At 35.3% G+C, this 26,526-nt stretch overlaps 1 protein-coding gene across 5 annotated transcripts in view; it reads right to left on the reverse strand.

The window, feature by feature from the left end:
• NLGN1 (neuroligin 1) overlaps positions 1-26,526 on the reverse strand; it is a gene marked incomplete at both ends in the record, with an annotated part of 294,777 nt that overhangs the window by 175,130 nt on the left and 93,121 nt on the right. For 3 of the 5 annotated variants that reach the window (XM_082055428.1, XM_082055427.1, XM_082055426.1), the window contains 2 exons: positions 11,703-11,855; positions 21,005-21,064. In XM_082055428.1, coding sequence (XP_081911554.1) covers positions 11,703-11,855; positions 21,005-21,064 — 213 coding nt within the window. The remainder of the gene's footprint in view (positions 1-11,702; positions 11,856-21,004; positions 21,065-26,526) is intronic. The other 2 variants (XM_082055429.1, XM_082055430.1) reach the window with 1 other exon arrangement.

A 26,526-nucleotide genomic window follows, 5' to 3' on the forward strand; every position in this document is an offset into this window, starting at 1 on the left:
TTTCCATGCACTGGAGATTTCATGACCTCTCTTGGACAACCTCTTCCAGCATATGATCACCACAGTTTTTATCACTGCAATTTCCTGTATAATTGGTGTCCATTGACACTTGTCATTGTTTGTTTGTTTGTTTCATTTTTTGTTTGTTTGGGGGGGTTGTGTTTTGTTTGTTTGTTTTGTTGTTGTTGTTGTTTAATCTTCCTCATTCTATATAAACTTAAATTGAACCCAGTGAAAACCAAACTCCTTCATATGCTTGTTTTCACTTCTTTTGGCTTCCTGCATATTGCTTACTTGGCAGCGAGAAGAACCACGTTCTGAATATGTTTCTGCTGGGTTCTGCAACTTTGCAGGATGACTTTAACAACTATTAGTGCACATTGATCGTCACAAGTAATTTTCTTTCTTTCAGAGTGAGATAGATTATCTTTACCTAACTTGTGCAGATCTCCAGGGAGGTTACACTGAGGAACCACAGAGAATTTGATGGAAAAAGCTTTTAAAGTTTTAGCACCAAAAGACTGACTAAGCGCTTGTGTAAATGAAAGGTGCAGTCTCATGACAACAGCTCTCCTCTGTATAGTCAGACAAAGGAACCTGGTTTATCTACTCCCATTATCCAAATGCCAGCCTTCAATCATTAATAGCAAATAATCCTACTTGGGCTCATTTTCCAATATTACTTTGTTGGGCTACTGTAATAGAATCGTTAGAGAAAGATCCATGTAGTACTAATGCAATAACGAAAGTGTCTCTAGAGTCATTCTGGAACACTGTGAAGACTTTAGCAGTGGTGACCCACAACGGTGCTTACAGGAACAGGAATAACAGAGAAAAACAAATACATAGACCCAGTTTTCTTTGGCGCTCTAGGCAGCAGAAACAGAATCTCCAGCTCTTCCAGAGGCACTGCAGCCAGTGGTTGTCCTGCAGATGCAACAAGTTGTCATTTTTGACTCTTCAGTACAAAACACATAATATTTCCTATTTGTGATAGGTCCTAGTAAAAACTGAGAAGTTTCTAGCGAAGCTGAGGATTCCTAATGGCAGCTGCTTGTGACTATTCAGCAAGGGAGTCTGTTCTACGGTAACCAGGAACTAGACATGGTTCCAAGAGAACACTGTCTGCAATAGGAGGCCTTTTTTCTATGTTCTTTAGTTTATTCAGACTTTTTCTGACCCTCAGCTGCATATTTGATACGCTAATAGCCAAGGAATACTACTTCTCTTTTTCTTTTCATATTCTTATGTCCGAAGAAAAAAAAGGTTAAAACTGAGCATTTATTCTAGCTAATACTTTTTCCAAAATACCAGTTTCATGACACCTACTGATGATAATCCTGTTTGTAAATTTGTTTGCAGACAGTACTTTCCAAAGAAATTTATCGACAAACACATCTGCTGCCATGACTGAATTTGAACCAGAGGTCAAAACACTACCTATGAAATATTTATAAAAAGAAAACAGCCAAAAACTATACAGCACTTTCAAAGGTTGAAAAAAAACGTTATGTTCTTGTAGAGAGGAAAGAAAAGTAAATGTACGTATAATTTTAAAACTATATAAAATGCAACCTTCAATTTCAAATTGTGTTCATCACTTCCATAATATTTAGCTTATAGATGCAAAGATGGAATTCAGGCACTACCGCAGATGTTGAATTTTGTGGTTGCTGGAAAATGCAGGTACTATCTTGTTATTTAGCAATAACATTTTTTAAGCACATCCTCAGCTGGAGGGAACCTACATTAGAAAAGATCTATATTAGCAAGGTAGATGCCCAGTGAATTATTTTCCTTTAGGAAAAAAAAAAAAAAAAAAAGAAATAGTGAGTACATTTCCATTTTATCTTTTTAATATAAATCTAATAACCTAATGATAGAAAAGACCCAAGCAATGTGCATCCAAATAGCTATTAATTACAATAATACAAGAAACTCAACAATGAAATGGTTTGTAAGCTTTGAACACACAGGATGTACAAGCCCATGAAGTGTTAATACCAGAAAGTTTAAATTAGTAGAAAGAAATGGTCAAAAGAAAGTTAATACTTCTTTTATTGTGAACATTTCCCTTTAAGTCTACCATAAATTAGCCTTCCTAGTTAAGGACTGTATAAAAGTTAAAGAAAAATATTTAGATAATTTTTTTCAAGAGGAATGTAGCAATAAAGTGAGTAATTACAATAGCATTAGGATGCTCAGGAGTGTATTTTACAAGGTCATTAATATGGTTCATGGGTAGCTAAAAGCACATGGCCTTTGGCCTCATGCCTCACAACACCCATGGGGGATGCATTAATGGCTCTGTAAGGAACACCCTGTTGCCTCTCACTGCTTTAATAAAGCCTTACAGATGAAACACAGACCCATTTGCTGTCAAGCTAGAGTATTTTGCTGAAGTTGAAAGGAAAATTTCAGTCACAGAAGAAAATCAACTAATGTGCAATAAATTATACCAACAAGTAGGGATGAAAGCAAGCTTTTTTTGGAAGAAATTAATTTAGCCATATGTTTCCCGTTGAGATCGATGAGATGATACAAATAAGTGCTTACCAAATTCATGAGATATTAGAACTTAAGTAAGGGAAACAGGTTAGGGATATGTTTGCCTTTTCTTTTTGAAATGATTTAGAGCTATACGGCACTATACTTCTTATCTCTCTATATTTTGTGGTTCTGTACTGAACACTTCATTCCAAATAAATAAATAATTTTGTCAGCACACCTATGGCAACGGAAGATCCCTCAACTGCAATGCTGGTGGAAAGTGTTGAGAAGATGAACAAATTATAATGAATGTGGGAGATTTCATAAAATCAAACATTCAAGAGCTGACAAACAGAGAAAAAAAAATAATATCAGTAGAGTTCTTGAATGTGTAGTGAGTGTCCCAGAGAAAGAATGCTCACCTCTTCCTGATTCTATTTCATTTGAATCTTTACACAAAAAGAGTGAAAATCTACTGTAGAGCAACAAAGAACCCCAGTAAGATTTATTTCTGTCTGGCTTCTCACTTTGAGCAAGGATAAACTCCCTGAAAACTGGAGAAGATATTTCAAATACTTAATTAAGATACAAAACTAATATTTTAAAAAAAAAATATGTTTAGCTTGCAACATACACAACACTAGAGGTATTCAAAATACTTCTACAAACACATTAGTATCTTTTATTTATATTTGTTTGAAGGCAATTTTCATACTTCACTTAATAAGGGATGTTAAGCAATAAACATAATTTCCTCTGGCCTTTCATAGGCCTTCATCTAGCAGTTTTACACATAATAATGTATTCAAATTCATTTTTCACCTAAACAATATTTATTTGCCAGTACATCGTAGAATGTAAGAAATCAGTTTATCAAACAATGCAGTCTTCTATATATTCTCTGTTGAAAAGTAATGAAAATTGCTATATTTTACTGCAGTATTTTTTCTGTGTTGGCTAAGGCAGGCATTTACACAGGGATCACACAATAAATAGAAGAAAAAATTTAGGAGCCCTCTTGCCAGTACTGCTGCCAAGAGAGTTTTTGTCCTCAAGATCTATTGTTCACATTACTCTTTTGAACCATTAAAAGTGCTGTTACAACCTAAAAATACAGATCTTCTTCAATTGATTTAAAAATATCATGAAGTATTACATCAAAGAAGTATCAGAACAGTATTTGAGCTAGTACCTATATATGTAAACTAATTTGCACACACACACACACAAAAAAAAACCCAAGCAATTTTATGCATTTGAAAAGCATGAAAAATTAAAGTAACATTTGCAATGGAAATCCCTGTCAAGTTATTTATTGCTTCCAAAGCCCCACAATATACAGAAGTGCTTCATTTAAGCCTCAGAATACTTGGGACTATTTTAATATATGTAATTAAACACTGTGAATTGAAAATTCAGAAGTATGCTATCTACTTGTCCTGATACTTCTATCAGAAGTGTCAAAAGAACCTTCACTTGCCTTTTTTTCTGGGTGTGAATTCCAGCAGCATGAAGCTCAGGAGTGAGGAGTGCGGCCCACCAAGACCGGGCACACATGTAACCTCGATGCTGAGCTGTAGCGTATTTCTTAATGTCTTCCTGCCTTCATTGAAAATCAGAATATTGGAAACTCAGAGGATTATTTCAGTATTGGAATGCTCTGCAGCGAGATACAGATTGCATATAAATCATAATTTATCCCCACCTCTTGGTTTGCAATCAGACAGATCCTTTCCTGGGAAGTTTGGCACCCTGGCAAAGGCAGAGCAGCCTAAATTCTGTTTGCTTCTGAGGATGAAGCAAAAAATGGATTCCTGACAAGTCTCCCATCACAAGACAACCAAAGACTTAGGACAGTGCATAGTGTATAATATGGGTTATTTTGTATACTTGAAACATTTGTAATACTGTAGATTAGAAGTTTTGCACAGGGATCAGTGACGGTGTAGAAGCAATTTGGTCAGATGTTATTTAGAAGAAAGTTAAGGTAGCTACACAAAGATATACATAAAAAATTACAAATTACATAGCATAGTAGGCTCAAAGATTCTTTTTCTGAGGTAGTAAGATGTCTATAACTTGTCTTTAGTGGACACTTTTTCTTTCCTATTTTGCAAATATTATCAAGTTGAAGTGTATTATGCTCTCAAAGATAAATCTGCTATTTGGAAAAACTGGAATACTTTTATTATATGATTAAATATTGATCAAGGGAATTTATCTTGCCAAAAAGCAATTTCTCTTGACAGAAATGACACAAACTGCTCTTATGCCGAAGTGAACAGTTTTTAAATTTGTTATTCGTTATTTTCCTGTTTACTAAAAAAGAAGTCTAGTGACAAAAGTTAGAATAAACCTATTATTTAAAATGTACCTGTACCAAGATAGAAACCTATTCGATGGCAAACAAAATGATGTCTTTGTGCCCTAAAAAATAGAGAAGCGGGTGTGTATCCATCTATCCAAGCAGATGGATAATGTCAATTTGCTGTGCTAGGAAAAGCACAAATAGAAAAGAAATGGTTCATTTTAGAAGTGCACTATATATTCAGGGTTCCCATTTCATAAATATCTTGCCTGCTATGCACTGCAGTTGACCCTTTAAACAGATCTAGTCAAGAACCTATTGTTTACTGCAAGTCCATTTTGTCATTTTGATGGTACAGATTCAAGTGTGGCAATCTTCCTTTCTCTGCTTCACTGCATACATGACTCCCCTTGGCTGGTACTAGCTCACAAAAAAAAGCCACTAAAATGTCATTAATTACAGCAGGTTTGAGACCTGAATGCTAATTCTGTTAATGGGCCTATGAAATTAGGACACTGTAAACCTAGATGAGTTGTGCTTGGGCCTCCTGCAAACTGGGCTGACCTAAGGTTACCTGCTATATTAAATAAGAATTGTCTAATACATTTTTGGAATTCTAAGTGTGTAAATCAGACCTTGTGAAGTACACCACTAGAGGGAACAGATAACTGCAGTATGTTTTATATCTTAATTTCTTCTCTTTATCTAGCATCGCATTCATTTGGAGCGCTTCATACCAAGAAACAGTGATGCCCAAGGCTCAGGTGGGATCAGATATGGCCTTCTTGGACACTTTCCCTACTGTGTAATCCCAAAATTTTAAAATTCCACTTATAAGCAGCTTAATATTCATATCTCTAAGGGAGACCTGTTCTGAAACTGCCATGGGTCCCTACAAATATTTATGAATAAACATTTTCTGCATGTTCTTCCAATTCAGAAAACTTGAATGAATTATTTTTGACTACACATTTTGATTTGTTTTGCTACTAATTTCCCCTCCTTACTTTCAATGTAACGTACTTTTAATTAGGCGATAATATATAATCTTCTGTTAATCTATCATTCCTTCTCAAACATGTTAGGAAATTGATAATAGAAAAAAGGCTCATCAGAGACCCTCTGGTGGTACAGCAAAGCTGGAATATCAAGTCATCTCTTGACAGTACCTTTAAGGTTTTATAAAAAGATAACAGATGTGCTTGTCACTGATGCTAACGATCAAACATTTTCTCAGTTTTATGAGATATTAAATTGTGAACTATAAAAGAAAAGACCATAGTGTAAGCAGGGTAGGAAAAAGAATTTTGCTACATTTTTTTAATCTCCTTTGATATCTAACTAACATAAACCTTCTTATTCCACTGCTACTTTCACTGAATAGTCACTAGAGCGTGAGTGGTGGTAAGGCTTATTTTCAGGAGGAAAGACAACTCTCCAGGTTGTAGAATAAGCATATTACAGCTTATATACGCAAAAATACTTAAGTGACGCAGGACACTAATTCATTACAATCTCTTTAAGAAGTTGACTAAAGCTTTTTTTAATGTGACATGAAGCAACTTTTGAAATGGTTATGTCTAAATTTTGAAACATATTTGAAAGATATTCTCTGTTTAATATTTTCAGTAGTATTATCATGATATCAAAATAAAGAGCAAGGCAGCAAAAGAAATTAAAAAAAAAATCAACCACCACAAACCTACATGATACAAACACTACAAAGTAAATAATTATTAAAATAAGGATCGATCAGTTTGACAAATTAGATTAACACTGAATAAAACAGATCTAATTTAAAAGCACTTAAAAAAATGGTATGTTATTCTATTTAGAAGCATATCAAAACAAAACAAGACAATACCTTCCAGTCAATCACAATGGAATTAGACTTCTGAAATGAGTGGGTACATCCAAGTTCTTCTGAATTAGTTTTCATTATAATATATTCTCATCTCTGTGTTCAATCCTGTAAATGGTCAACTAGATAATTCTTCATCTCATTGAAAGGTTACTAGGCTACATGCTGGAATTACTATAGTCATATGAACATAAACTTAGTCATGAAGAAAAGGTTGTGCATTATTTTTTGCCCATTGGGAATATACAAGGTCTTGCGAAGAGAAAGATGGATAACTGCACAAATGCAGGGCTTGGCACAGATTGTTCAACACTTACTGCAGGGCTGTATCCTTATATTTCATGTACCTCTTTAGCCAATAAGATATTGCTGATTGGCATGATTCCGCATAGCAGCAATATGTACATTCAAACCTAATATATTCCGGCACACAGCAACAAAACACGTTAAGGAATATTAAGACTCATTGTCTGTCACCATATCATCCGTAAGGCTCTAACAGTCATTAACAAAAGTAGGAAAGGGTTTTGGGAACAATATTTTTGCTTTGTTCTGTTTTCTTTCAGTATTCTGAGTTTGATTTTACATGAATGTTACAGCCCAATATAGCCAGCTGATAAACACACCACTCAAAAACTGAGGTTTAGGCTGGAAAACACAAGAGACCTTTTCTAGGAATAGCTGTTCTCAGAAGCAACTCTGTGCATGAGTAGCAGTTTTCCAGTTCCATTTTTCCTCATTGCTTCATCTCAATTTATGGGCAATGAGGCTCTGTCACAAGAGGAAGAGCTCTATTTATGAACTCAGTTGATTTCAGTGCAGTTATTTAGCAAATAATGTACTAGTAAGAATAAGGATATCAGGCCTTTCAAACAGTGTGCTGCAGTGACTTTACTTTCAGCATTGTAAGTACAAACTGGCAACAAAATCAAAGCAGCAGAACACCTGAATAGATGTTTTCTACTCAGTAATCCCAGCCAATATCCTCCAACTAAAGCGTGACAATAAATACAAGACTAAATGACAGCAACGGTTCCTATATCCTCCTCAAAAGGTAAGATTGCTTATAATTAAAGCAAGCATAACCAAGACAATCTCATTTGTGGGTGTGCTTCCATTTTGGCATAAATTCTGGTCTTACAGTTACAGAATGTTTGCCTTCCCAATGTAGACATTATTCAGAATACCAAATGGAAAATTAAAAAATACATACAATTTTTCCTTTTTCTTTATTACCACCTTTTAACCCAGATCCTTGGAATGACAGTTTAGTGTTTCTATAAGGAAAACCACTGCCTCTTAAAGAAGACAAAATGGGAAATTTAAGGAGTGCTTAACCTAGAGATTCCTGTGAATCATTCTTCCATCCCCTAGTTCAGACTGTGAGTGGCATTAAAAATAAAATTTCTTTCAGTTCTATTAAAGTCCTGTGGTTAAAAGGTAATCAAAGGAAAGAAGTACAAATTAACAAAACGAAGAAACAAGTATGCGGTTAGCATAAACCAACTCTATCCTTTCTCTCCCTTCTTGAGAGCAAAAGGCACAGCAGCCAATGCTGACCCAAAGCATTCTCCTTTTCTAAATAAACTTTTTGTAAGAAAGAACACAGAAAACAGCACTGACAGTATTAAATCTGCCTATCATGATCCTTTCTGGATGTTAAACAGACTCCTTTTATAATCCTTTTACATTTCTTTTATGAAATTTAAATAAAAAGCTCGTGCTTTTTACCAGATGGATATATGTTAAATAAACATTTGAAGTCTCAATTTAGCTGGGTTCAAAATCCAAATTTATCTTCATGTTTGTCCTTTCCTAAAAACAAGCTGTAAAAATATATCTGCACTTACTCCTGTGCTGTCCTTCAAGGGTATCAGACTGTGCAGTATTCCTCACTAAATGAGATTTCGTGCAGAAGACTTGCATTTAAAGAGAATCTAAAGGAGTTACAAATAGTCTGTTTCAAATCTCTTCTTATTCAGTAGTCCCCAAGTTTCCAAGACAAACAGTTCCATTTTCCATCTTAACTTTATCTAAGCAAAGATTCTAATGGACTTCCATTCTCAGACTGATTACAAAGGCAGGGAACTCACTGGGGTTTTGTTTGGTTTTTAAATGCATTTGTTCCATACTTCTTTAATTTTTATCATTGTTTTCTCTTTACCAAATGGTAAACAATTTATAACATTTTATTTAGAAGCAAATCTTGCATTTCCATAAAATGCAGGTCCTCGAGCAGATTAGTCTGTAAGACAAATGATGTTTCAACTCAGAATAAACAGAAGAATAATCTGAATTGCACCAAAAGCTGTCTACTGCGGACTTAATAATAGTACTGTAAGTAATCTAAAATCACAGAATATCCTTCCTTCGTATTGCTATTGGTCTGGAAAAAAAACGTTGGCATTGCAGCTCTAAACATTTAACTGGCTTCCTTGTTAAGAAATGTCACAGGGTGAATCTTATTAAGAAATGTCACAGTGTGAATGTTGGTGAAACAACGGCACAACTCCCAGGACTTCCAGAGATCGCCTATATCAAGATAGATAGCCACAAAGACTGATACAAGGAACCCAGACCAATAAAGGTCATATGAAAGTGAGAGACCTTATTTTGTCCCTTCATCTTCTCATGTGGAAAAACAACAACAAAAAAATATCCCTATATTACTTCTCGCTGTACAGTCAGGCATTTTGCACAGTGGTGAATTGAGATCTGGGTGTCTCACGGGCAACGGACAGCGAAGCTGAACCTCTCGCCTTATGGGATGTGATCAGATAAGGAAAACTGAGGATTTGTCAGCTCTGTATTTGTAGAACTGTACCTTATTTCATATGACTGCAAAGGGTAACTGCTGTTTAGCGATGAATAATAAACAACAGAAGTTGATATCTGCTATGATTATGCAGAAGCTCAACTCTGAGGTTATCTTAAGATCAGGAAAAGAGGCAGAAAAAGTGCAAACTGCGGAAGTTTTCCTTATTTGATTACTAATGTGTTTCTGCACTACCTATTTAGTGATATGCCATCATAATTTATTTAATAAATGAGAGATGGGCATTGTACCAAATATAAAACATATGAAGAACTTCTACATATAGGTAACAGGTGCAGCCGTTTTACTGAGAAAACCCTGCAAGCCTGATAGAGGGTTATGTTAGTTTGAAAGTAATTTCAAGTATTCATAGCAATCACTGGATTCTACTGTGAGTTTTGGAGGTTTTACTGTAATAGGTCCCACTTAAAAGAAAATTAGCTCTCTGCCCCTTGAGGGTCTGTAAAGACCACAAAGTCCAAAGAACCGCAAAAGCTCGAACACAAAAGAAAACCTCCTAAGCTCAGTAAGATGTTAGCGGTGGGTTTCCTCGGGGATCAGTGTTAAATTACAAGTGGAAAAGCCATTACCACCAATGAAAGTGAATTAATTTTGATCTTTCAAGCAACTAGCCCTTTCAAACGCTGCAACTACAAGTGATTTAGGAACTAGACTAAATAATTTACAAAAAAAACCCAGTGCTTTCAGATAACGGATCCTTTGTTACTGGACAAAATACCCTACTGGCATATAATATAGATAAATGTTGTTTGAAATGTCAAAGACAAGAGCACTGGTATAAAAATAAAATGTTGATTAGAGGCACAGATTACAGATTATTAACTGCTGCAGTAATATGTGCCTAAGGACTTGAAGTATATAAATTGGAAGACAGGAAAAGGGAGAAAAACATATAAAATATCAGAATTTCCTTCCTTAAAATGTACATCACAAATGAAGCCTCCAGCTGGATACTAAGGAGATAAATCCAGCAAATCTAGTTATGATCTCTCTGGAAATTATTCAGTCCCTTGTAAAATACAACTGTAGCAGAGGAGCTTCAAAATCTAAACTCAAAATCCATTCCTCCCTGCAAAACGTAAGTGTACACAGATGTTAATTTTGTAACAAAAATGAAACTACTGGAAGAAAATTATCCAGATGAGCAAACCAGCACCAATGAATTTGAGGATTTTGCTGAATTCAAAACACAAAGAAACCAAGTAGTGATTAAACAAAATGACCACAGAAAACCAGAGTAGCAGACACTGCTAATGTCCATGAATGGAAAACAAAGTTGACTGGTCTTCCGAACCAACTCACTGCCGTGAGTGACACTTGGTTTATCACACCACTTCAGATATTACAGGGAATACCCTTATACCTATGTAAGTATTCTGAAGTTATCATACTGACCTCCATAATATCCCAGAATTGAATCGCAGAATTGAACTCCTGCTTTCAGGAGTCTTAGCATGTAATATTTCAGTAGAATACACAAAACGAAAAAAGCAACAATCATATTGTCTTGAGAGCTGGTAAACTTGTATCATGAATGTGACTACACTGAACAAATAGTAAAGTATAGACTTCCAGAAATACAACCTATCAGAGGGATAGCAAACAAATATACCAACAGCATTAGCATACCCTGTTCACCGTATTTGAAACAAAAGTAACACTATTCTCTCTCTCATTTGGCCTAGAGAAGATACTGGAGGTATTCGAATTATACCTATAACACTTTTCAAAACCACGGCGAATCTCAAAACAAATAGGCAAAAAGGTACAGCTCTTGTTAAATAAAGTTTTTGTAATGTCCTTAACTTTTTCAAAGTATGAAAAAATCATAGTAAACAAATCTTCATCTCTTTCATTCAACAAAAAACCCTCTGACTTAGCATTTTTTTAAATGTGATTTTTACCTGTCTATGAAGTAAAGCATCACCGCTGATCACAGAGAATCAAAACCAAAAAGCCTCTTCTCTCTGAACTGCTCAGTAATGGGAATACCTGTTCCATACCACTAAAAGCATAACAGCAAGTTCTTCCAGATAATATTTGCAATGCCTTTATATGTCAATCTCAAAATACAAACCTTTTATTTGAAAAAGAACATTTTTAAAAGTTGTTTCCCCCCCACCCCCGCTTTTTAAAATACATTCTCACAGATACCATTAATTGCATTGCAGATAGCAGGGATTAATGGAAAGCTGAAAGCTTCTTACCAAGTACCCCAAGGCGATAGTTGACTGTGATGACTATCACATTCCCATAACTTGCTAGAACACTGCCATCATATAGATTTCCAGTGCCTTCCATGTAGGACCCTCCGTGAATATACACCATCACAGGCTTAGGTCCCCCACTGTCCCGAATGTCTGGAAAAAATATTAAGACACATTTTATCTCAAGAAAGTACCAAAAAAGATACATGCAATATTTTAATTTTTTTTTAGTGAGGTTATTTTTCTTGAAGTGTTTCTCAAGCAACATCTTTTACATAAGGAAATGGGCAGGTAGGCATAAATATTTCTTTGTGGCTTGCTTGTAACTGAAGTTCATATTTTTTTTAAACACTCATTGGCCTCAGAAAAGTAGAAAGGAATAGAAAATGGTAACATGTTTGCTCAAATGCAATGGGACGGTGGTCTGGTTCTGCTCCTGCTACATTTGACGTAAAACGTCTACTAACATCAGTGTGAGTTCAGTTAGCCAAAATCTGAACACTTCTGAAAGCTCAGTCCATCTTTCTGTTCACTTAGCTAAAGGCAATTCACCATATTAAGACAAACAAGATTTCTGCTCATATGTAAATTGTTGATTGCTTCTAGTGCGGTAAGATCAATAATTTATAAGAAGGATGTATAAACAGCTGTCTTTTGATAAGTCTGAAATCTAAGTTCTCAAAAAGTACTTGGAAACTGTTTAACACTTAGACCTCAAATGGATACGATTTGTAACGTGGGTAACCTGAAGTTTAAGGTGCATCGGTACTTCTTATTTAACTAAATTGTGAAAAGGACTGTATGTTTGAAAAAAAGAGCTGCCTGGAACAATGTTTATAAACTCTGCCATTCTCTCAGACTAAAAAATTAGATGTTGACAACATTGACATCTTGTTTTGAGTTTCTTTTTAATGAAGACGTTGATTTGGGCTCTTCCCCTTCTCCCCCCCCAGTCCTATTTGCAAATTGATGCATCTATTTGGAATAAAATTTTGAATATCTGAACACCATTGCTCCTTGTGAGGAAAGTTGTTCTTAAGTTCCAATTTGAAGCAACAATTAGGGGTGGCATAATGTATGTCTATGTTTTTAAAAGATTTTTTTTTTCCTGTCGGACAGGAAAGAAAACAGCTAAGGTATAAGTTTAAACTTTTATATCTGGATTAAATAGCATTTTTATCTCATTTACTAGGTGCCCGAGTCTCTTCCATTTGCCCAAGTCATAGCATTCCACAATAGTCCCTAAAAAAAAAAATCAAGGAAGCACATGAAAATTTCCTAATGAGGAACCGTACTGCATATGTACTGATTTGAAGACACTTTTTATCATGACAGTATTCAAGTGACTTCCCTGATTACTCACTTCAGCATTTGAAGAAACCTCAGATGTATTGTTCGCTCCTTTGATTTGGAGGAATCTTAGTTAAGAATTTTTCAAGTAAACTCTCTGTAGAATCGTTTGAATCATTTCTGAAGCACTATAAGGACTACTAGGTGAGGGCAGTTACACCAAAAGCCCCGCTTTTTGAATTTCCTGAACAAGTTCAGCACAGATGTGTCTATTTACAGACAGCCAGTTGCTATTAGCGTTTTGATATTGATTCTAATTTGAAGAAAACACCAGAACAGTCAAGATCAGAAATTGGATCTTCAATATTGGAACTACTAGAACAATCATTTACTCACAACCACAAGGATGATGAAAGGTTGTGCATGGAATCGCAAGTATTGCTTTCCTCACTCAAGCATATAGTAAAGGGCTTTCCAACATGTAATTTTCCAAGTGTAAAGCTAAGGAGATCATTTATCTTCATTGTCCATTGGATAGAATTATGGGCTCCTAAGGCTTAAAATCTACACTGAGGAAAAAGTCTTTTCAAATTCATATACTGTTTTCAGTAGATGGTTTGTTCATAGCCTATGCTTCCTATTTATTTTTTTTTGATACAAATATGGAAGCAATAATAAATTATTAATCTGAAATCACTGTGTGACTCTTCCCAGCAGAAATTGTACACAGTTAATTGTATGCTTGGTGGTAGCACAGGGGGAGACTGTATCAGAATTCTTCTTTAATTAAAATTACATAGAATTACAGAGCACCAACTGTGAACAGTAATGAAATGTTGGTAGTACTGGCCTATTTATCTGGAAAATAATATTGGGATATCAAGAAAAGAAAGGGTGTCCTTTATCTGAGAAAGGAAGCACACATTCATGAGTAAAATCTGACATAATGTGATTATCTCAGTAAATTCTGTCTAGACCATACTTTTGTTATTTCCTACTACTAATATTCTTGTAAAGGTTATGGACAGAAAAAGAAAGACTAATTTTCAGCTCTACCTCTGTGCCATGTCAGAGCAGATGACATGCAGTACGAATTTTTCTCACGCAGCTTTGCCAAAGTCGTCAGTCTTAAGAGAAATCTCTTCTACAAAAGAAAAATGGTGTTTCTGTGTGTTTTTCAGGCAATAATCTAGTTCTGGAGACATGTGTGAGGTTACACAGCATTCACCTGAGGTTAGTGGGACTTTGGGCTATGGATTATATAGAAGCTACAGAGCTCTTCATGTGAAGAAGTGAGATTCCTGCATTTTGGTCTTACAGACGGTGGTTTCATATCATTGCAGTTCCTAACTAGGAATATTTGAAAGGTGGAAATATTAAGCAGGGAGAGCACTGTTTAAGTACTAGTTGTTAAGTACAGATTATTAACTAGTGGATGCTACTAAATCAGAAGATCAAAGTAAGAGAGAAAAAAAATCAGATCATAACTGGTGACTGATTCTTACCTGAGAGTAAATATTCCCCTCATGAAAACTATCATCCTTTAAAATTAAAACGGAGAAAGTATTAATATAGCACTCTACAAGGAAAAATTCTGTATTGGTACAAAAGTGGCAGAAACATGCACTTTTCAAAAGTGCTTATTGGAGTTAAGTGTTCAATTCAACAAAGAAAATAATTGAGATTTTGGCATTCTGATACTTTTCAAAACCTGACCGTAAAAGATTTGACACAGCTTTCATTTTTTCCTATGGGCTGGTGTCAATCTTTTGTGTGCATGTGCTGGAGAGGTCTCTGTAAACCATAGTTACACTTTCTCACATGGGTTAATAGTTATTCATGGATGCAGATTAACAGTTATTTGTGGAAGTAGCTCATTCTGAACCTGAAGAATTGACGTTTAAATGTGGCATTTCTGCCAAGTGTAGATTTATATGCTGATTCAATTTACCTGTGTACTGTATTTTTTGTTGCATTTTATTAAGTGTTGCTTTAATTAAAAAGCAGACACATTAATATTTTCAAAGACATATGCAGGGATAACGCTACTCAAAATCCTTCTCAAATTCAACTCTGTTCTGTTTTTATTTACACAGAAGATAAGTTTTGATTGCTGTGATTAGTTTGGCTCTAAATTACTAGTTCACAAAACATCTCAGTATGTCTTACTGTAGAACAGAGTATTATCTTATTTATATGACATATACATGAACTTTCTTACTACGTTTTCCATCATCTCTCTTCTGTACGTTTATAATGTTTGTTGCATCTACTTTTTATGTCTGGTCTTAATTACATTACTGGTAATTTAGGAATAGGGCTGTCTTTTATTCTATGTTTGTTACATCACACAACAGGGAACTGGGTCTGACTGTGAATACCAGTCACAATTGTCATATATAACAAAACATAATTATAGCTTCAGTCATTTGAAGCTGATATGAATTGGCCATGTGACTTAACAAGTATAATTTGCAGGGAACAACCAAAATGGGAAAGGAAGAAAGCCTACCTGGAGACAATTTAGCACAAAAATATAATTAGTTTAGCACAGATGTCACAAACAGTGTTTTTCTACATGTCATTAAAAAATAGTGACATTTTGACGTAAAGCATTAAGTAAATCTTGCTTTTTGAACATGAAACAGCAGAAGAACAGTGGAAAAATTTTAGATTGGTTACTGTAAAACCTATGCGTTCCTTACACAGAATATTATACGGGTGTATGTGTAGCTCTTCCATAAGCTTTTGTCCTAAAATATTTAAGAAGAGCATGGTACCAATCAGCACAACTCTTAATCATTTAAAAGCCTTTTAAGAGTATTTGACCTTTCAGTTCAAGTCTATCAAATGCCTCATAGATGTACTGTTATTTTAACAAGTTGTGCACTTAGCAGTGCTAATATGTAAACAGCCATTATGGCCATATTTTTAGCATGTCCTGAGACTATTAAAATAACTATTGAATTTCTGCTACGACTGGCAGTGAGGTTCTAGACACATTTCATATTTTCAAATACAGCCTGCACCCATCAAGTTTCAGACAAATAGAATTATCTCATTTTGTTTGTCAACCAATGGATCATTTTGTGCACTCTCAAACACTTAACTACCTTTATCTAAAAGTGATTTGAGATCCTGGTGGAGGACTATATGAATGTATATTCTAACATTCAAAAAGACCTATGCTTTTACAGGTAACCCTCTGGAGCAAATTCTCATTAGAGTAGGACCTCAATAGCCAGGTAGGTAGTAATTCTAAATTATTAAAATATGATGGTTAGAAACGCAAAAGCTGACAGACCATGGTACTAGCAATGCTTGGCAGTGCTAAAAGTATAATGGAGCCCGGAAGAGGTGCTTAAATTAAAGGTCTGACAGAATTTTTGTTACGCACATTTTCAAGTATTAATAACATCACTGCAAAAATTCAACACAATCTGAACTGAGGTTCTCAGTGTAAAAGGAAAAAAATCTAATCGGCAAAATTCAATATACAGGTGACATCGGAATCTGTACTTGGGAGCTGGAAGCACAGAACTAACATGAATGGGTGACAGGATGAACAGGAATCATGAATATGTCTACGTGTATTAGTCAACGAGTTCATCCAAAGTGGTAAGATCGGTAAGATGTATGCTAGTCCAGCCTGGCTGGAACTCATTAGAGGTTATAATTAAGGCTGGAGCATGTGGTGACTTTGCGAGGTAGACAAATGTGTTCTGCTGTTTAGTAATCTCTGAATTCCCAAAACAGACAACTAGTGCCAGCCAAAAAGATTGTTTCTCTCCCCATTTCTTACCATGACTGTTGAAAGCAGATGTAATGCTAAACTTGGCAACTTAGTCTATTTTAATACTAATAAACTGATAGGGGATTTGGAGAAGATCCTCAATTCTGAAATGTGGCTCTGCACTACAGTCTGTTGAGCATAAGAAGAGTTTGCAGATGCATTCTGCATCATTAGCCATTTAAAATATGAGTGGATTTTTGTTTGTTTTGATTTAAAAGAGGCTCTGGACCAAGAACTTCCCTCGGTCAATGAAGTCCAATAGTCCATACAAGACAGAGCATCAGACTAAATTATCAGAATCATCAGAGTTACAGCCTGTGAACAAACAGAAACATCTGTTCCTAATCTGTCTCCTTTTTCACAGGAGAGATTGGAATGAAGAAGGGAAGAGTAGAAACATCCAGCAACTACAGTGCAGATGCCTCTTCTGAGGCACGTATTCTGTTCCCTGCTTTACTGTGGACATGGTACTGCATTCCTCAACCTCACTGTCTGTATCCCTCATTTCTAAAAATGGAATAATAGCATTCCTCTATTGCAGAGGGATGCTGTGAGACTGAATACATTAAAACTGAGAGACGCTCAAATAGCATTGGAGGCTAAATAAGGATCTAAGATTGACATGTTGATGTGCTAGGTAAGGTGTGCATGACAGAAGGGTGGATGAGAATAATTCATTTGTGAGAAATCCTTCATGGATATTTCACACAGCACTAACTACACAGAAGTCCAGTTCTGATCCCTGAGTACACAGGACAATTAATGATCTGTGTTGCTGTATTTTAAGTCATGCTAAGGATTTTAGAATACAGGAACTAAGGGTGCATAAAGAGTCACTGTTTTTTGCTATAGTGAAATCAAATCCAGTTAAATTATTATTGCTCACCAAAATTAAGACTGAGATGAGATATTAATATTAAAATATTTTAAGATAAAAATATTTTATTTTTTTAAACTAAGCCTTGTTTCTAGACTGAGGAAGGCAGAGTTTATTGAACTGCTGAGCAAATTGGAGTTAAATCTTATATCTACGCTACATATTGCTTTCCTGCATGTCAGCAAATAGGCAAATACAATACTTCTATAAAAAGGGAAATCCCCAATGCTCACTGGTTGAAGGTGCTTTTGCCACTAAGGGTTTTGGTGCCTGCTCAAGTAGTTCAATACTTACTGAAAAACAGGTAAGCAATTTTGAGTGTAAACATGAAAGGGTTAAACAGAAACAAGAATGCAGCTAGACTGGGGAAAAAAAAAAGACGTTTATATAATTTCTGACTTTTCACACATTTCATGCTCACAGAATTTGAAAACACCTTCATTTTTTAAACAGCAAATTTGCAGATCATTAGCTGGTAATGTGCACTACTGCCTTTGGGTCTTTTGAAAACAAAAATGAAAAATGATCTAATTAAGCCTGGTCTACTGGTTGCAGCACATAGAGATCTGAGTTTGATTACTGATCCCAGTGCTTGTGCTGGCAAGGGCTGGACCACAATACCGTGGAAGTGACATGTAGCAGCAGATGGAAGTAGGATTATCGAATGCTGTTTGAAAATGAAATCTTCTAATCAAACTGTGATGTCTGAGTGTCACAATACAAAATACTTTCCAGGCATTTGCTCCAAGGAAGCTGCTAAAAATGATCTTTCTTCAGGAAAGGTGTAATACAAGAAACAGACACTGGAGCTCTGTATTTCTTATTAGAGAGAATATCCTGGGCAGTTTAGAAATCCCCGGACATTGTTTACCTAGCATGGATTCTATGGTTATATGACACAGTTTTTTCTGACCATGTATAGCCCAATCTCCCTAGTATTCCAACTTGATCATTCATTTAGTTTGGTATTTGTTCTATTTTGTCCACTGTTACTCATTTGTAGTTTTATATTGAGTAAAAACTGCAAAAGGCAAAGGGTTTGATGGGCAGGTTAGCAGAAATTTAGACAGCTAAAGTAGCTTTTTGCTTCACCTCTCTTTTTCCTGCTACTCATACCCAAATATATATATGACTTGAAGTTTGTGAACTCTTCAGTTCTGCACATGCAACAAGTTCTAGGGTTCCCACGCACAAGAGCAGGTTCACAAAACGCATCTTATCCGATACTGCTCCTCCACGGAGGGACAGGGAAACGCAGGGCTGCAGCCAGCAGGGTTTCTACCAACCCAGCAGACATCCCAGCAGCCTTCAGTGTCTACTGATCATAAAAATTTAAATTTGCCCTGCCCCTCTGTGACTCTCAGAAGCAGCAAAAGTCTAATTACTGCCTGTATTCTTCTATTGGCATGGAAGGAACAAAACTGTCACTTGTATGCTGGAGAAAATTAGTCCCAGTCCTATAAATTACAGAGATTTATTAATGTTGTAAATGTGTTTCTTCCCCCTAACTTGACTGCTGTGTTTTTACAGCCCTTTCTCTCTTTCCTACAGTTGTCAATGTGGGAGAAGGGTTTTCTCTGACATGGACACTTGTTCTCCAAAGACTGAGATCCCTACTCCCATCTGACTCTATGTACTAAACTGCTGTCTGATAGCAACCACCCTCTTTTGAATTTTAGCAAGGTGAGTAGTTTCTTTTAAGTGTATCTAAGCAGAGAAGGACTCAACAAATGTTAAAACATTAGCATCTGTCTTGGCAATTATACAGCAATTTAGGAGAGCCATTAAGATCCACTGGATGAATAACCCAGGTTTCTAATGGTTTCTTAAAACATATTGTTAAAAAACCAAGACAGAGTAACTTTTACAGTGGCTAATTCAATATCACAAGTCTTGGACAATATATAAGAACGTCCCTTGCAATATTTTGCCGTGAATTAATGTAAAAATGACTCGGCCTCATAGAGCTAAGTGGATCTGAATTATCACGCTTAGCTCTGAATAATATGAGAGCTTTCAAAGGAGATTTTCAATTAGGTTATTCTTTGAAATCTTGGGCCAACTGGTGTGTTTTCATTCATATGCCTAGCACACACATTCAGCAGAGGATCACAAAGCAGAAGTAGAAATTTGTGAGTTTATTTGTAAAGTCTCTGTTCAATTATTGGGTAAGAAGTTAAGTGCCAATTTGCCTTCCGCCATCTTTTGTGATAAGACTGTGCATTTCTGTTTGAGTAAAACAGTTAAAGTTCTGTGTGACAATCTTTTTTTGAATTAAGAGCCTTGCAGTTTACAAGTTAGGCTTCACCTTAGTATGTGGCAAAAAAGAACCCAGATGTTAACAGAGAACCAAGCAGAAACTGTACCAGCCTTATATGGTAATTTGTTATACTCATTAACCATAAAATATACAAAGTATGTGTTTAAGACTCAGAATTTTGAAGCGCATCAATTTCAGGGGATTAGACTGCTCAGGAGAAAGAGCCCCTTGTTACCATTTTCATAGCCCTGAAAAATATCAAATCTGCATAGCTTATATGATTAACAGACGTAATTCATAAACAGAATAATATGCTTGACATTTCAAACTTTCGATTTTACTTGGTAATAGGTTTTTCTAAGGGTCAGCACAAGCAGACAGGCATCTTTATATGATTGTAGAAAACAAAAGGGATCAGATTCTTTGAGATGACACCAGTTTAGCTCCAGAGAATGCACTGGTCCTGCACGGAGCTTCACCAACGGCAAATACTGCCCACCATTCGAGGGCACAGAGGTGAGGCAGTTTGCATTTATTTCTGTGTGTTCATGGCAATGTAAATGCAGAAGGTTTTCTATTGGGGGAAATCCAGTTGCTTAAGAAACACTTTCCAAGAATTTTCTGTATTTTTCCTTTTATAAACACAGCATTTTATATGTTTATCAAACTGAGATCAGTCAGTGAAAAAAGAAACATCTTTGTACTTGGTGAAATACATAGGGTTAGAACACATGCAAAAAGGTGTACAGAAAAACTTTAAAAGAGTGTTAGTTTAAATAGTATGGACAAAATTCAGTCAAAAGGTGGGATGCAACTTATCAAAAGTCCATTTCAAGAAAACAAAAAACCTCCTCTTTAAATATTGTTACTGTTTTGTATCAAAACGTAGAACTTAACAACATTCTTTCTTTTTAAAAAATAAAAAAATATGTATAACAACAAGCAAGAAGACAAAACACATCAAAAATGGGAATTAAAAAAAAAAAAACTCTTCAAAAGAAGACAAGAAGTCAAAAAAAGAGGGGAAAAAAAGATTTTCAGGGATCCTTGTCATGCAAATCAGTTTGGCGGCAAAAAAATACCTTCATCTTCAGCACCGTCATTATCACCTAAATCATCTGTCTGTTTCTTTGTAAGGGGACCTAGGATTGAGAACGGAGAAAATGGAGGAAAAAAGACAATTCAAGAATATACAAGACCGAGAAAAAAAAACAGTGTATATTAAATTCCCACGGAAGTTTCAAGAAAAACATTTGCAGGGAGGGAAATCTTAGTTTATAGCAACCAATATTTCATTACATTTTCAAACATTACAGCAAAACCTTCCCTAGGGGGTATGGTTATTAGAAACATCTAGCACAAGAATCAAAGAGTGCCCAGTGCTTTATTGTTTTTAAATGAAGAATCAAAGCTTGTTTCCTAAAAGCATACCCACCATAAACTATATTCATCCACTTAATTTAATTAGTTTTTTGTTGTTGCTGTTATTACAAATAGTGGAGACAAGAACTGCCAAATTACCCCTTGCATTTGATGCAATAAGGTGGCTAATAAATGCCTTGACAATTGGTTAAAACAATATTTTCTGTGAAATGCTAATTCACATTTCTAATTTCAAGCACTTAAGCTCATGCTTTACACAAAGATAAGCATGGTTTGGGCTTTTTTCTTTTTCCTCTCTCATTTTCTTTTTTGTATTATTATTTTTTTTTAAACATAGTCATTACATTCTCTTTTAACAGAACCACAGATTATCTTGAAACCTTTGACTACCTGCTGAGACATTTGTAAAGAACCCTGAATAGCCATATGTAAACTAGAAACAAGCGTGAAATCCTAGACCAACTGAAGACAATTATTTTTGCCATTTATTTCAGTGGGGCCAGGGTTTCACCCATAGTGAACAAAAGTTGCATTGAATATGGTAATTGAAGTTTTAGCTTGGGCAAGACATGATACCATAATTCCTTAGTTCTATAAATGGATGGTGAGACAAAATTCTTTCATGCCCAGCACCTGTATTATTAACAAGTATTAATAGATTAATCATATTTTCCAATGGGAAAAATGCCTGCTGCTTTACTAAATATTAAAAATGTACACCAGAAGGAAAGTCAAAGGCCATTCTGAAAATATTCCACGTCATATATTTTACACACTTACGCACAAACAAAAGACAGTTGGAACCCAGCATTATCTTTCCTTTTTTTTCAGAGCTCTCTCATTTCCATGACATTCTGTAATTTGCATGCAAAAAAGCAATCAGTACACAGGACTAAGTAACAAAAAAAGAAAAGCCAGCCAAGCACAGGGTAGAAAACAAGAACTTTCTCATGCGTAAAATAGCAATAGACAAAAACAATAACAAAAGAAGAGATGAACAGTATGTGTTGATATTTTCAATAGATGTAGGAAAGAGACATGCATTAAGTCTAAGTGCTATGGAGTATTAAAACATTTGTATTTTAAAAGCTCTCTCTAGCTCTGTTATTTTAGAGGATATTAGTCATTCAGCATTAAACCTGTCATTTATAGGTGAAATACCATGTGTTTGAGTGATGCATCTTAAAAAAAAATAATAAAATGTTTGTACCAGGTGCATGGATTTGAGAAACAGAAACAACTCATGAAGTACCATGAGATTTTAACTGTGAAAGCAGAACTGGACCATGTTATTAATACTTTCATTACTGTGTCAGTCAGTTTTTAACTCATTCTAAATACTGAATGCCAGAATTATACATCATATATTAAACACGAGCGTTTTTATAGTCATACCTGCAACAATCATTCTGTTTAGTACAGAGCCTTGGTGAATGCAATAGCTTCTTCTAATACAAGCCCCAAATGTAATCTTTACAATATATGGTATCTAGATAATGTGATCCTACCCAAATACACACATTCAAATGTCTTGCTGCCCATCATTCTCGTACCACAGCAACTTTACTTCTGAAAGAACGAAACTAGAAAAGACACATGCAAAGAACAACAGTAATTTCATGTTGGGATTTCCAGCACGGTGAAGATGAACAATGGACTTAAAATTCTAAGAACTGTGCAGTTAATGGAGCTACGCACTTAACGAAAGCCAGGTGCAGCCAAAGATATATACACATACACACTTTTAATGGCTTTTTGTTATCTTTTAAGTTTTTAAAAGTCACCAGAATGGAACAAAGTAGCAACCGCAAGGGCAAACAGCACATATTTCTCCACATAACTCACACAGAGAGGGGCATTTTATTTTCTGAATGAAACCAAGACAATGAATGTTATATGTTTTTAAGAGCTGGCCTTCATGAGATATTTTGTACAGATCATGGTTCCAGATCTCAACAGCAGTTGCACAGTGCACCAAACAACTCAACGCAAACGACTGATCTCATACCATCTCTAATTTTACAACAATGTGAAGCATAATTGAGGCTAGCTATTAAAAATAACCTGAATAATTCCAGTATTTATACAGTGTTTATCTGAAAACCATAAAAAAACCCCAAACAAAACAAAACAAAAATGCAACCACAAAACAAAAATCTTTGTTATAATCATGTTGCAATATGCATTACACACAATTAATTTTGCAGAGGGGCTGACCTATTTTTAAGCTGTCACAGATTAAACATGCTTTCTAATACAGCTGTTTATCTATTTCACAACACAGGGGCTCTTGCTTGCTGCATCCCCTAAGCAGGAGGACTCATCCCTGATGGAGACATGTGACAGACTCTCCACGCACCACGACCACTGCTCTGTTAAGATACAACACATGATTTCTGCCACGTATTCACTCCAGTCTGCAGATACAATGGACCACATTCATTATATCTCAGTAACAGCTGTCTTAGAAAACTAGAGATCAAATGCTCCAGACGGATTTTCTGCTACCTGGAGTTACAATATTATCTGAGGTCTAGAAACCAAAGCAGCATTTGGTCCTCACGCGCCAGGCATGGAACTACTTACCTTTTATCTGTACTTCACCTATAAATACAGGAATGCTGTGAAACTTAATTTGTATGTGTAAATTGCTCTGCAATCCCTAAAAGAAACTCATCAGCTCAAGACGCACAGTGCCCACAGCTGTCTGAGGTGCCATACAGGAACACTGAGTGGGTCAACCTGGAATCCTCAAAGCAGAGGCAGAGTTCTGAGCTAAACTGTTTGTGTCCTGTGTTCCCCATTTCATGTCTGGCTGCTAAATAAATTCTCTAAAATCCTGAAAGTCGTATTAAAAGAAATTCTGGATTAGACTACCACCTGTTTCAGCAATAATTCTCATTCTAAAAATCAGTAAGAAATGGCTTTTGCTTTTGATTCTCTAGATAGCAGACAGCACTAAGAGCATCGCTGTGTCTGTATCATCATAATGACTGAAGTCTTGAGTCCCTACACAGGAAAACATGCTGAAATCACTATCAGATAAACAAAATAAAATGTTATGGAAAGATCCTACAACATGGGACAGCAATAGAGTTTTTAAGTAAAAATAAATCAGGACTGAAATTGCTCAGTAGATGCATCATTTTCAGTTATTTTCTGCAGGTTTGAATTAATATTCTACAGAAAGTTTTTGATTTTGTAAATTAAATGTATCCTTCCACTAGATTTATTTGTTTAGCCCTGACTGTTTATTCAATATATGATTCTTCAGGGTTCTTCCATCATTGTAATATTCTTTTCAGGTAACAGAAACTGATTTTTAAAATACTTAAACTAAGACATGACGGACTAGGAGGCTATCAAACAAAACCAGGGTATACATTTTACCGAATTATGATCACCAAAAGTCTTTCATCCACAATTACTTTCTCCTTTTGTCCCACTATAGCTTCTCTTCACCTTCTGTAAAGACTCACTTATTCCAGCTCTTTGAGCATTTCACTTACAAAAAGTCCATTTTATTACTTTTAAGATATAAGCCTTCAAATAGCTACGCTGCCTTATTGCGTTTGCCTAAATTTTAGTTTATGTAATAAATATTAAATATCAACAAAATAATCAGGTACCATAAATTATGGGGGGCAATAGGGATAGTAAAGCCTCTAAAATGCTGATGGAAAGAAGATTTACTTATCAGGAGGTGCTCTAAGGTTTTGTGTCATTTAGTCTCATGTTGCTGCATGCCCATAACTCTCATTAATGCTAAAGGGAAAGTAGACCCCTAAGTCAGTTTAAAAAGGGCAAGCAGCAATTACTGCATTTTATGTCTCCTAAAGGCAATGAATAGTCTTGCTACAAAAGCTAAAGGAATGCTTTGTGCAGGAGGAACTCCTAACAAACTTGCTATTCATTTAAAAATAGTTCTTACGTTATTTAAAATATTATTCAAATATTTATTCTATTTGTATTGCAATCAATGCTCAGGAAGTAACATGATGCATTTTAAAATCTCGATAGTTGACTACTGTGTGTTTGCAGATGACTTTCCTTTGCTCAAAATAAGAGAAATAACATACCCCCCTCTCCAGTTAGCTAAAGAGTAATTATGTGCTCAGAAATAATTAAAGTCCAGCCATATTAATTCTGGTTTTTATCATTCCCTTTGATGAAGGACTAGGGTACTTTAGCTCCCAAATACATTAAAGCCGATTATAAATTCCCTCTTTATGGTCTTGATTTGGCAGAAATTATCTGTGGCCTTTTGGACCACGAGTGTGTGGGAGGCATGGAAGCTGCGGATGTCATTAACTTTTTGGCCTGGGAAAGCTATTCATCATTAAAAAGTCATACTGCAAGTTGATACCGTTTTGTAAAACAACTAGAAATCCTCTATGCTTAATAAATCTGTGCTTATGTATACAGCCATTGTTTGAGCCAAAATGTTCTCCTTCAGTAATGAGAAAAACGGAAAAGAAAAAAAGCACCTTTTACATTAGGTTAACTAGATGCCATGGATCTCGCAATTTAGAAATCACCACAGTAATAATCATTCTTTGAGTTAAGGTGTCTGTTCAATAACAAGGCAAAGAGGTGAGATTAAGCCGACTGCTGAAATAACAGAGGTATTAGAAAAGTTCACTAGGTGGGTTTCAACACCATGGAATCTGGTAGTGCACATGTTAAATACAATTATACATTTATCTTTAAACTTAAATAAGTGCCTCCCATTCATCCACTGCTATTTCTTCTTCATTAGTCCATTTTTTAATTGAGCAATGAAGATCTGTAAAGTGTAATCACATCACCTTTTCAGGCTCTGTCTTCATATCCATAACAAAATGACCAATCCTTTGTTATTTCAACTATCATTTTTATGCATAAGACTCTCAAACAACAACAAAAAAAACAACTGTGCTGAATTATCACAGTCTAGCAGATGTTAGCTGAGGCACAATAACATGTTGTACCTGTTTTTAACTTAAAAGAAATTAATGATGAGTTATAATTAACAATCTTCGGGCCTCAACATTTTCAGTGAAGAGAATTCAAAAATCAAATTCTTATATGTTGAAATTAAAACAGAACTATGTAATTTTTTTTCTTATAAATGTAATGACTAATTGGAAAGATACAGCATAATAGTCATTTGATGAATAACTTTATAAAATCATCTTCTTTCATTTGAAAATTAAAGAGTTGTCAGCAAAAATAAAAGAAG

This window comes from Streptopelia decaocto (assembly GCF_964273445.1).
Source record: "Streptopelia decaocto genome assembly, chromosome: 6".
NCBI lineage: Eukaryota > Metazoa > Chordata > Aves > Columbiformes > Columbidae > Streptopelia > Streptopelia decaocto.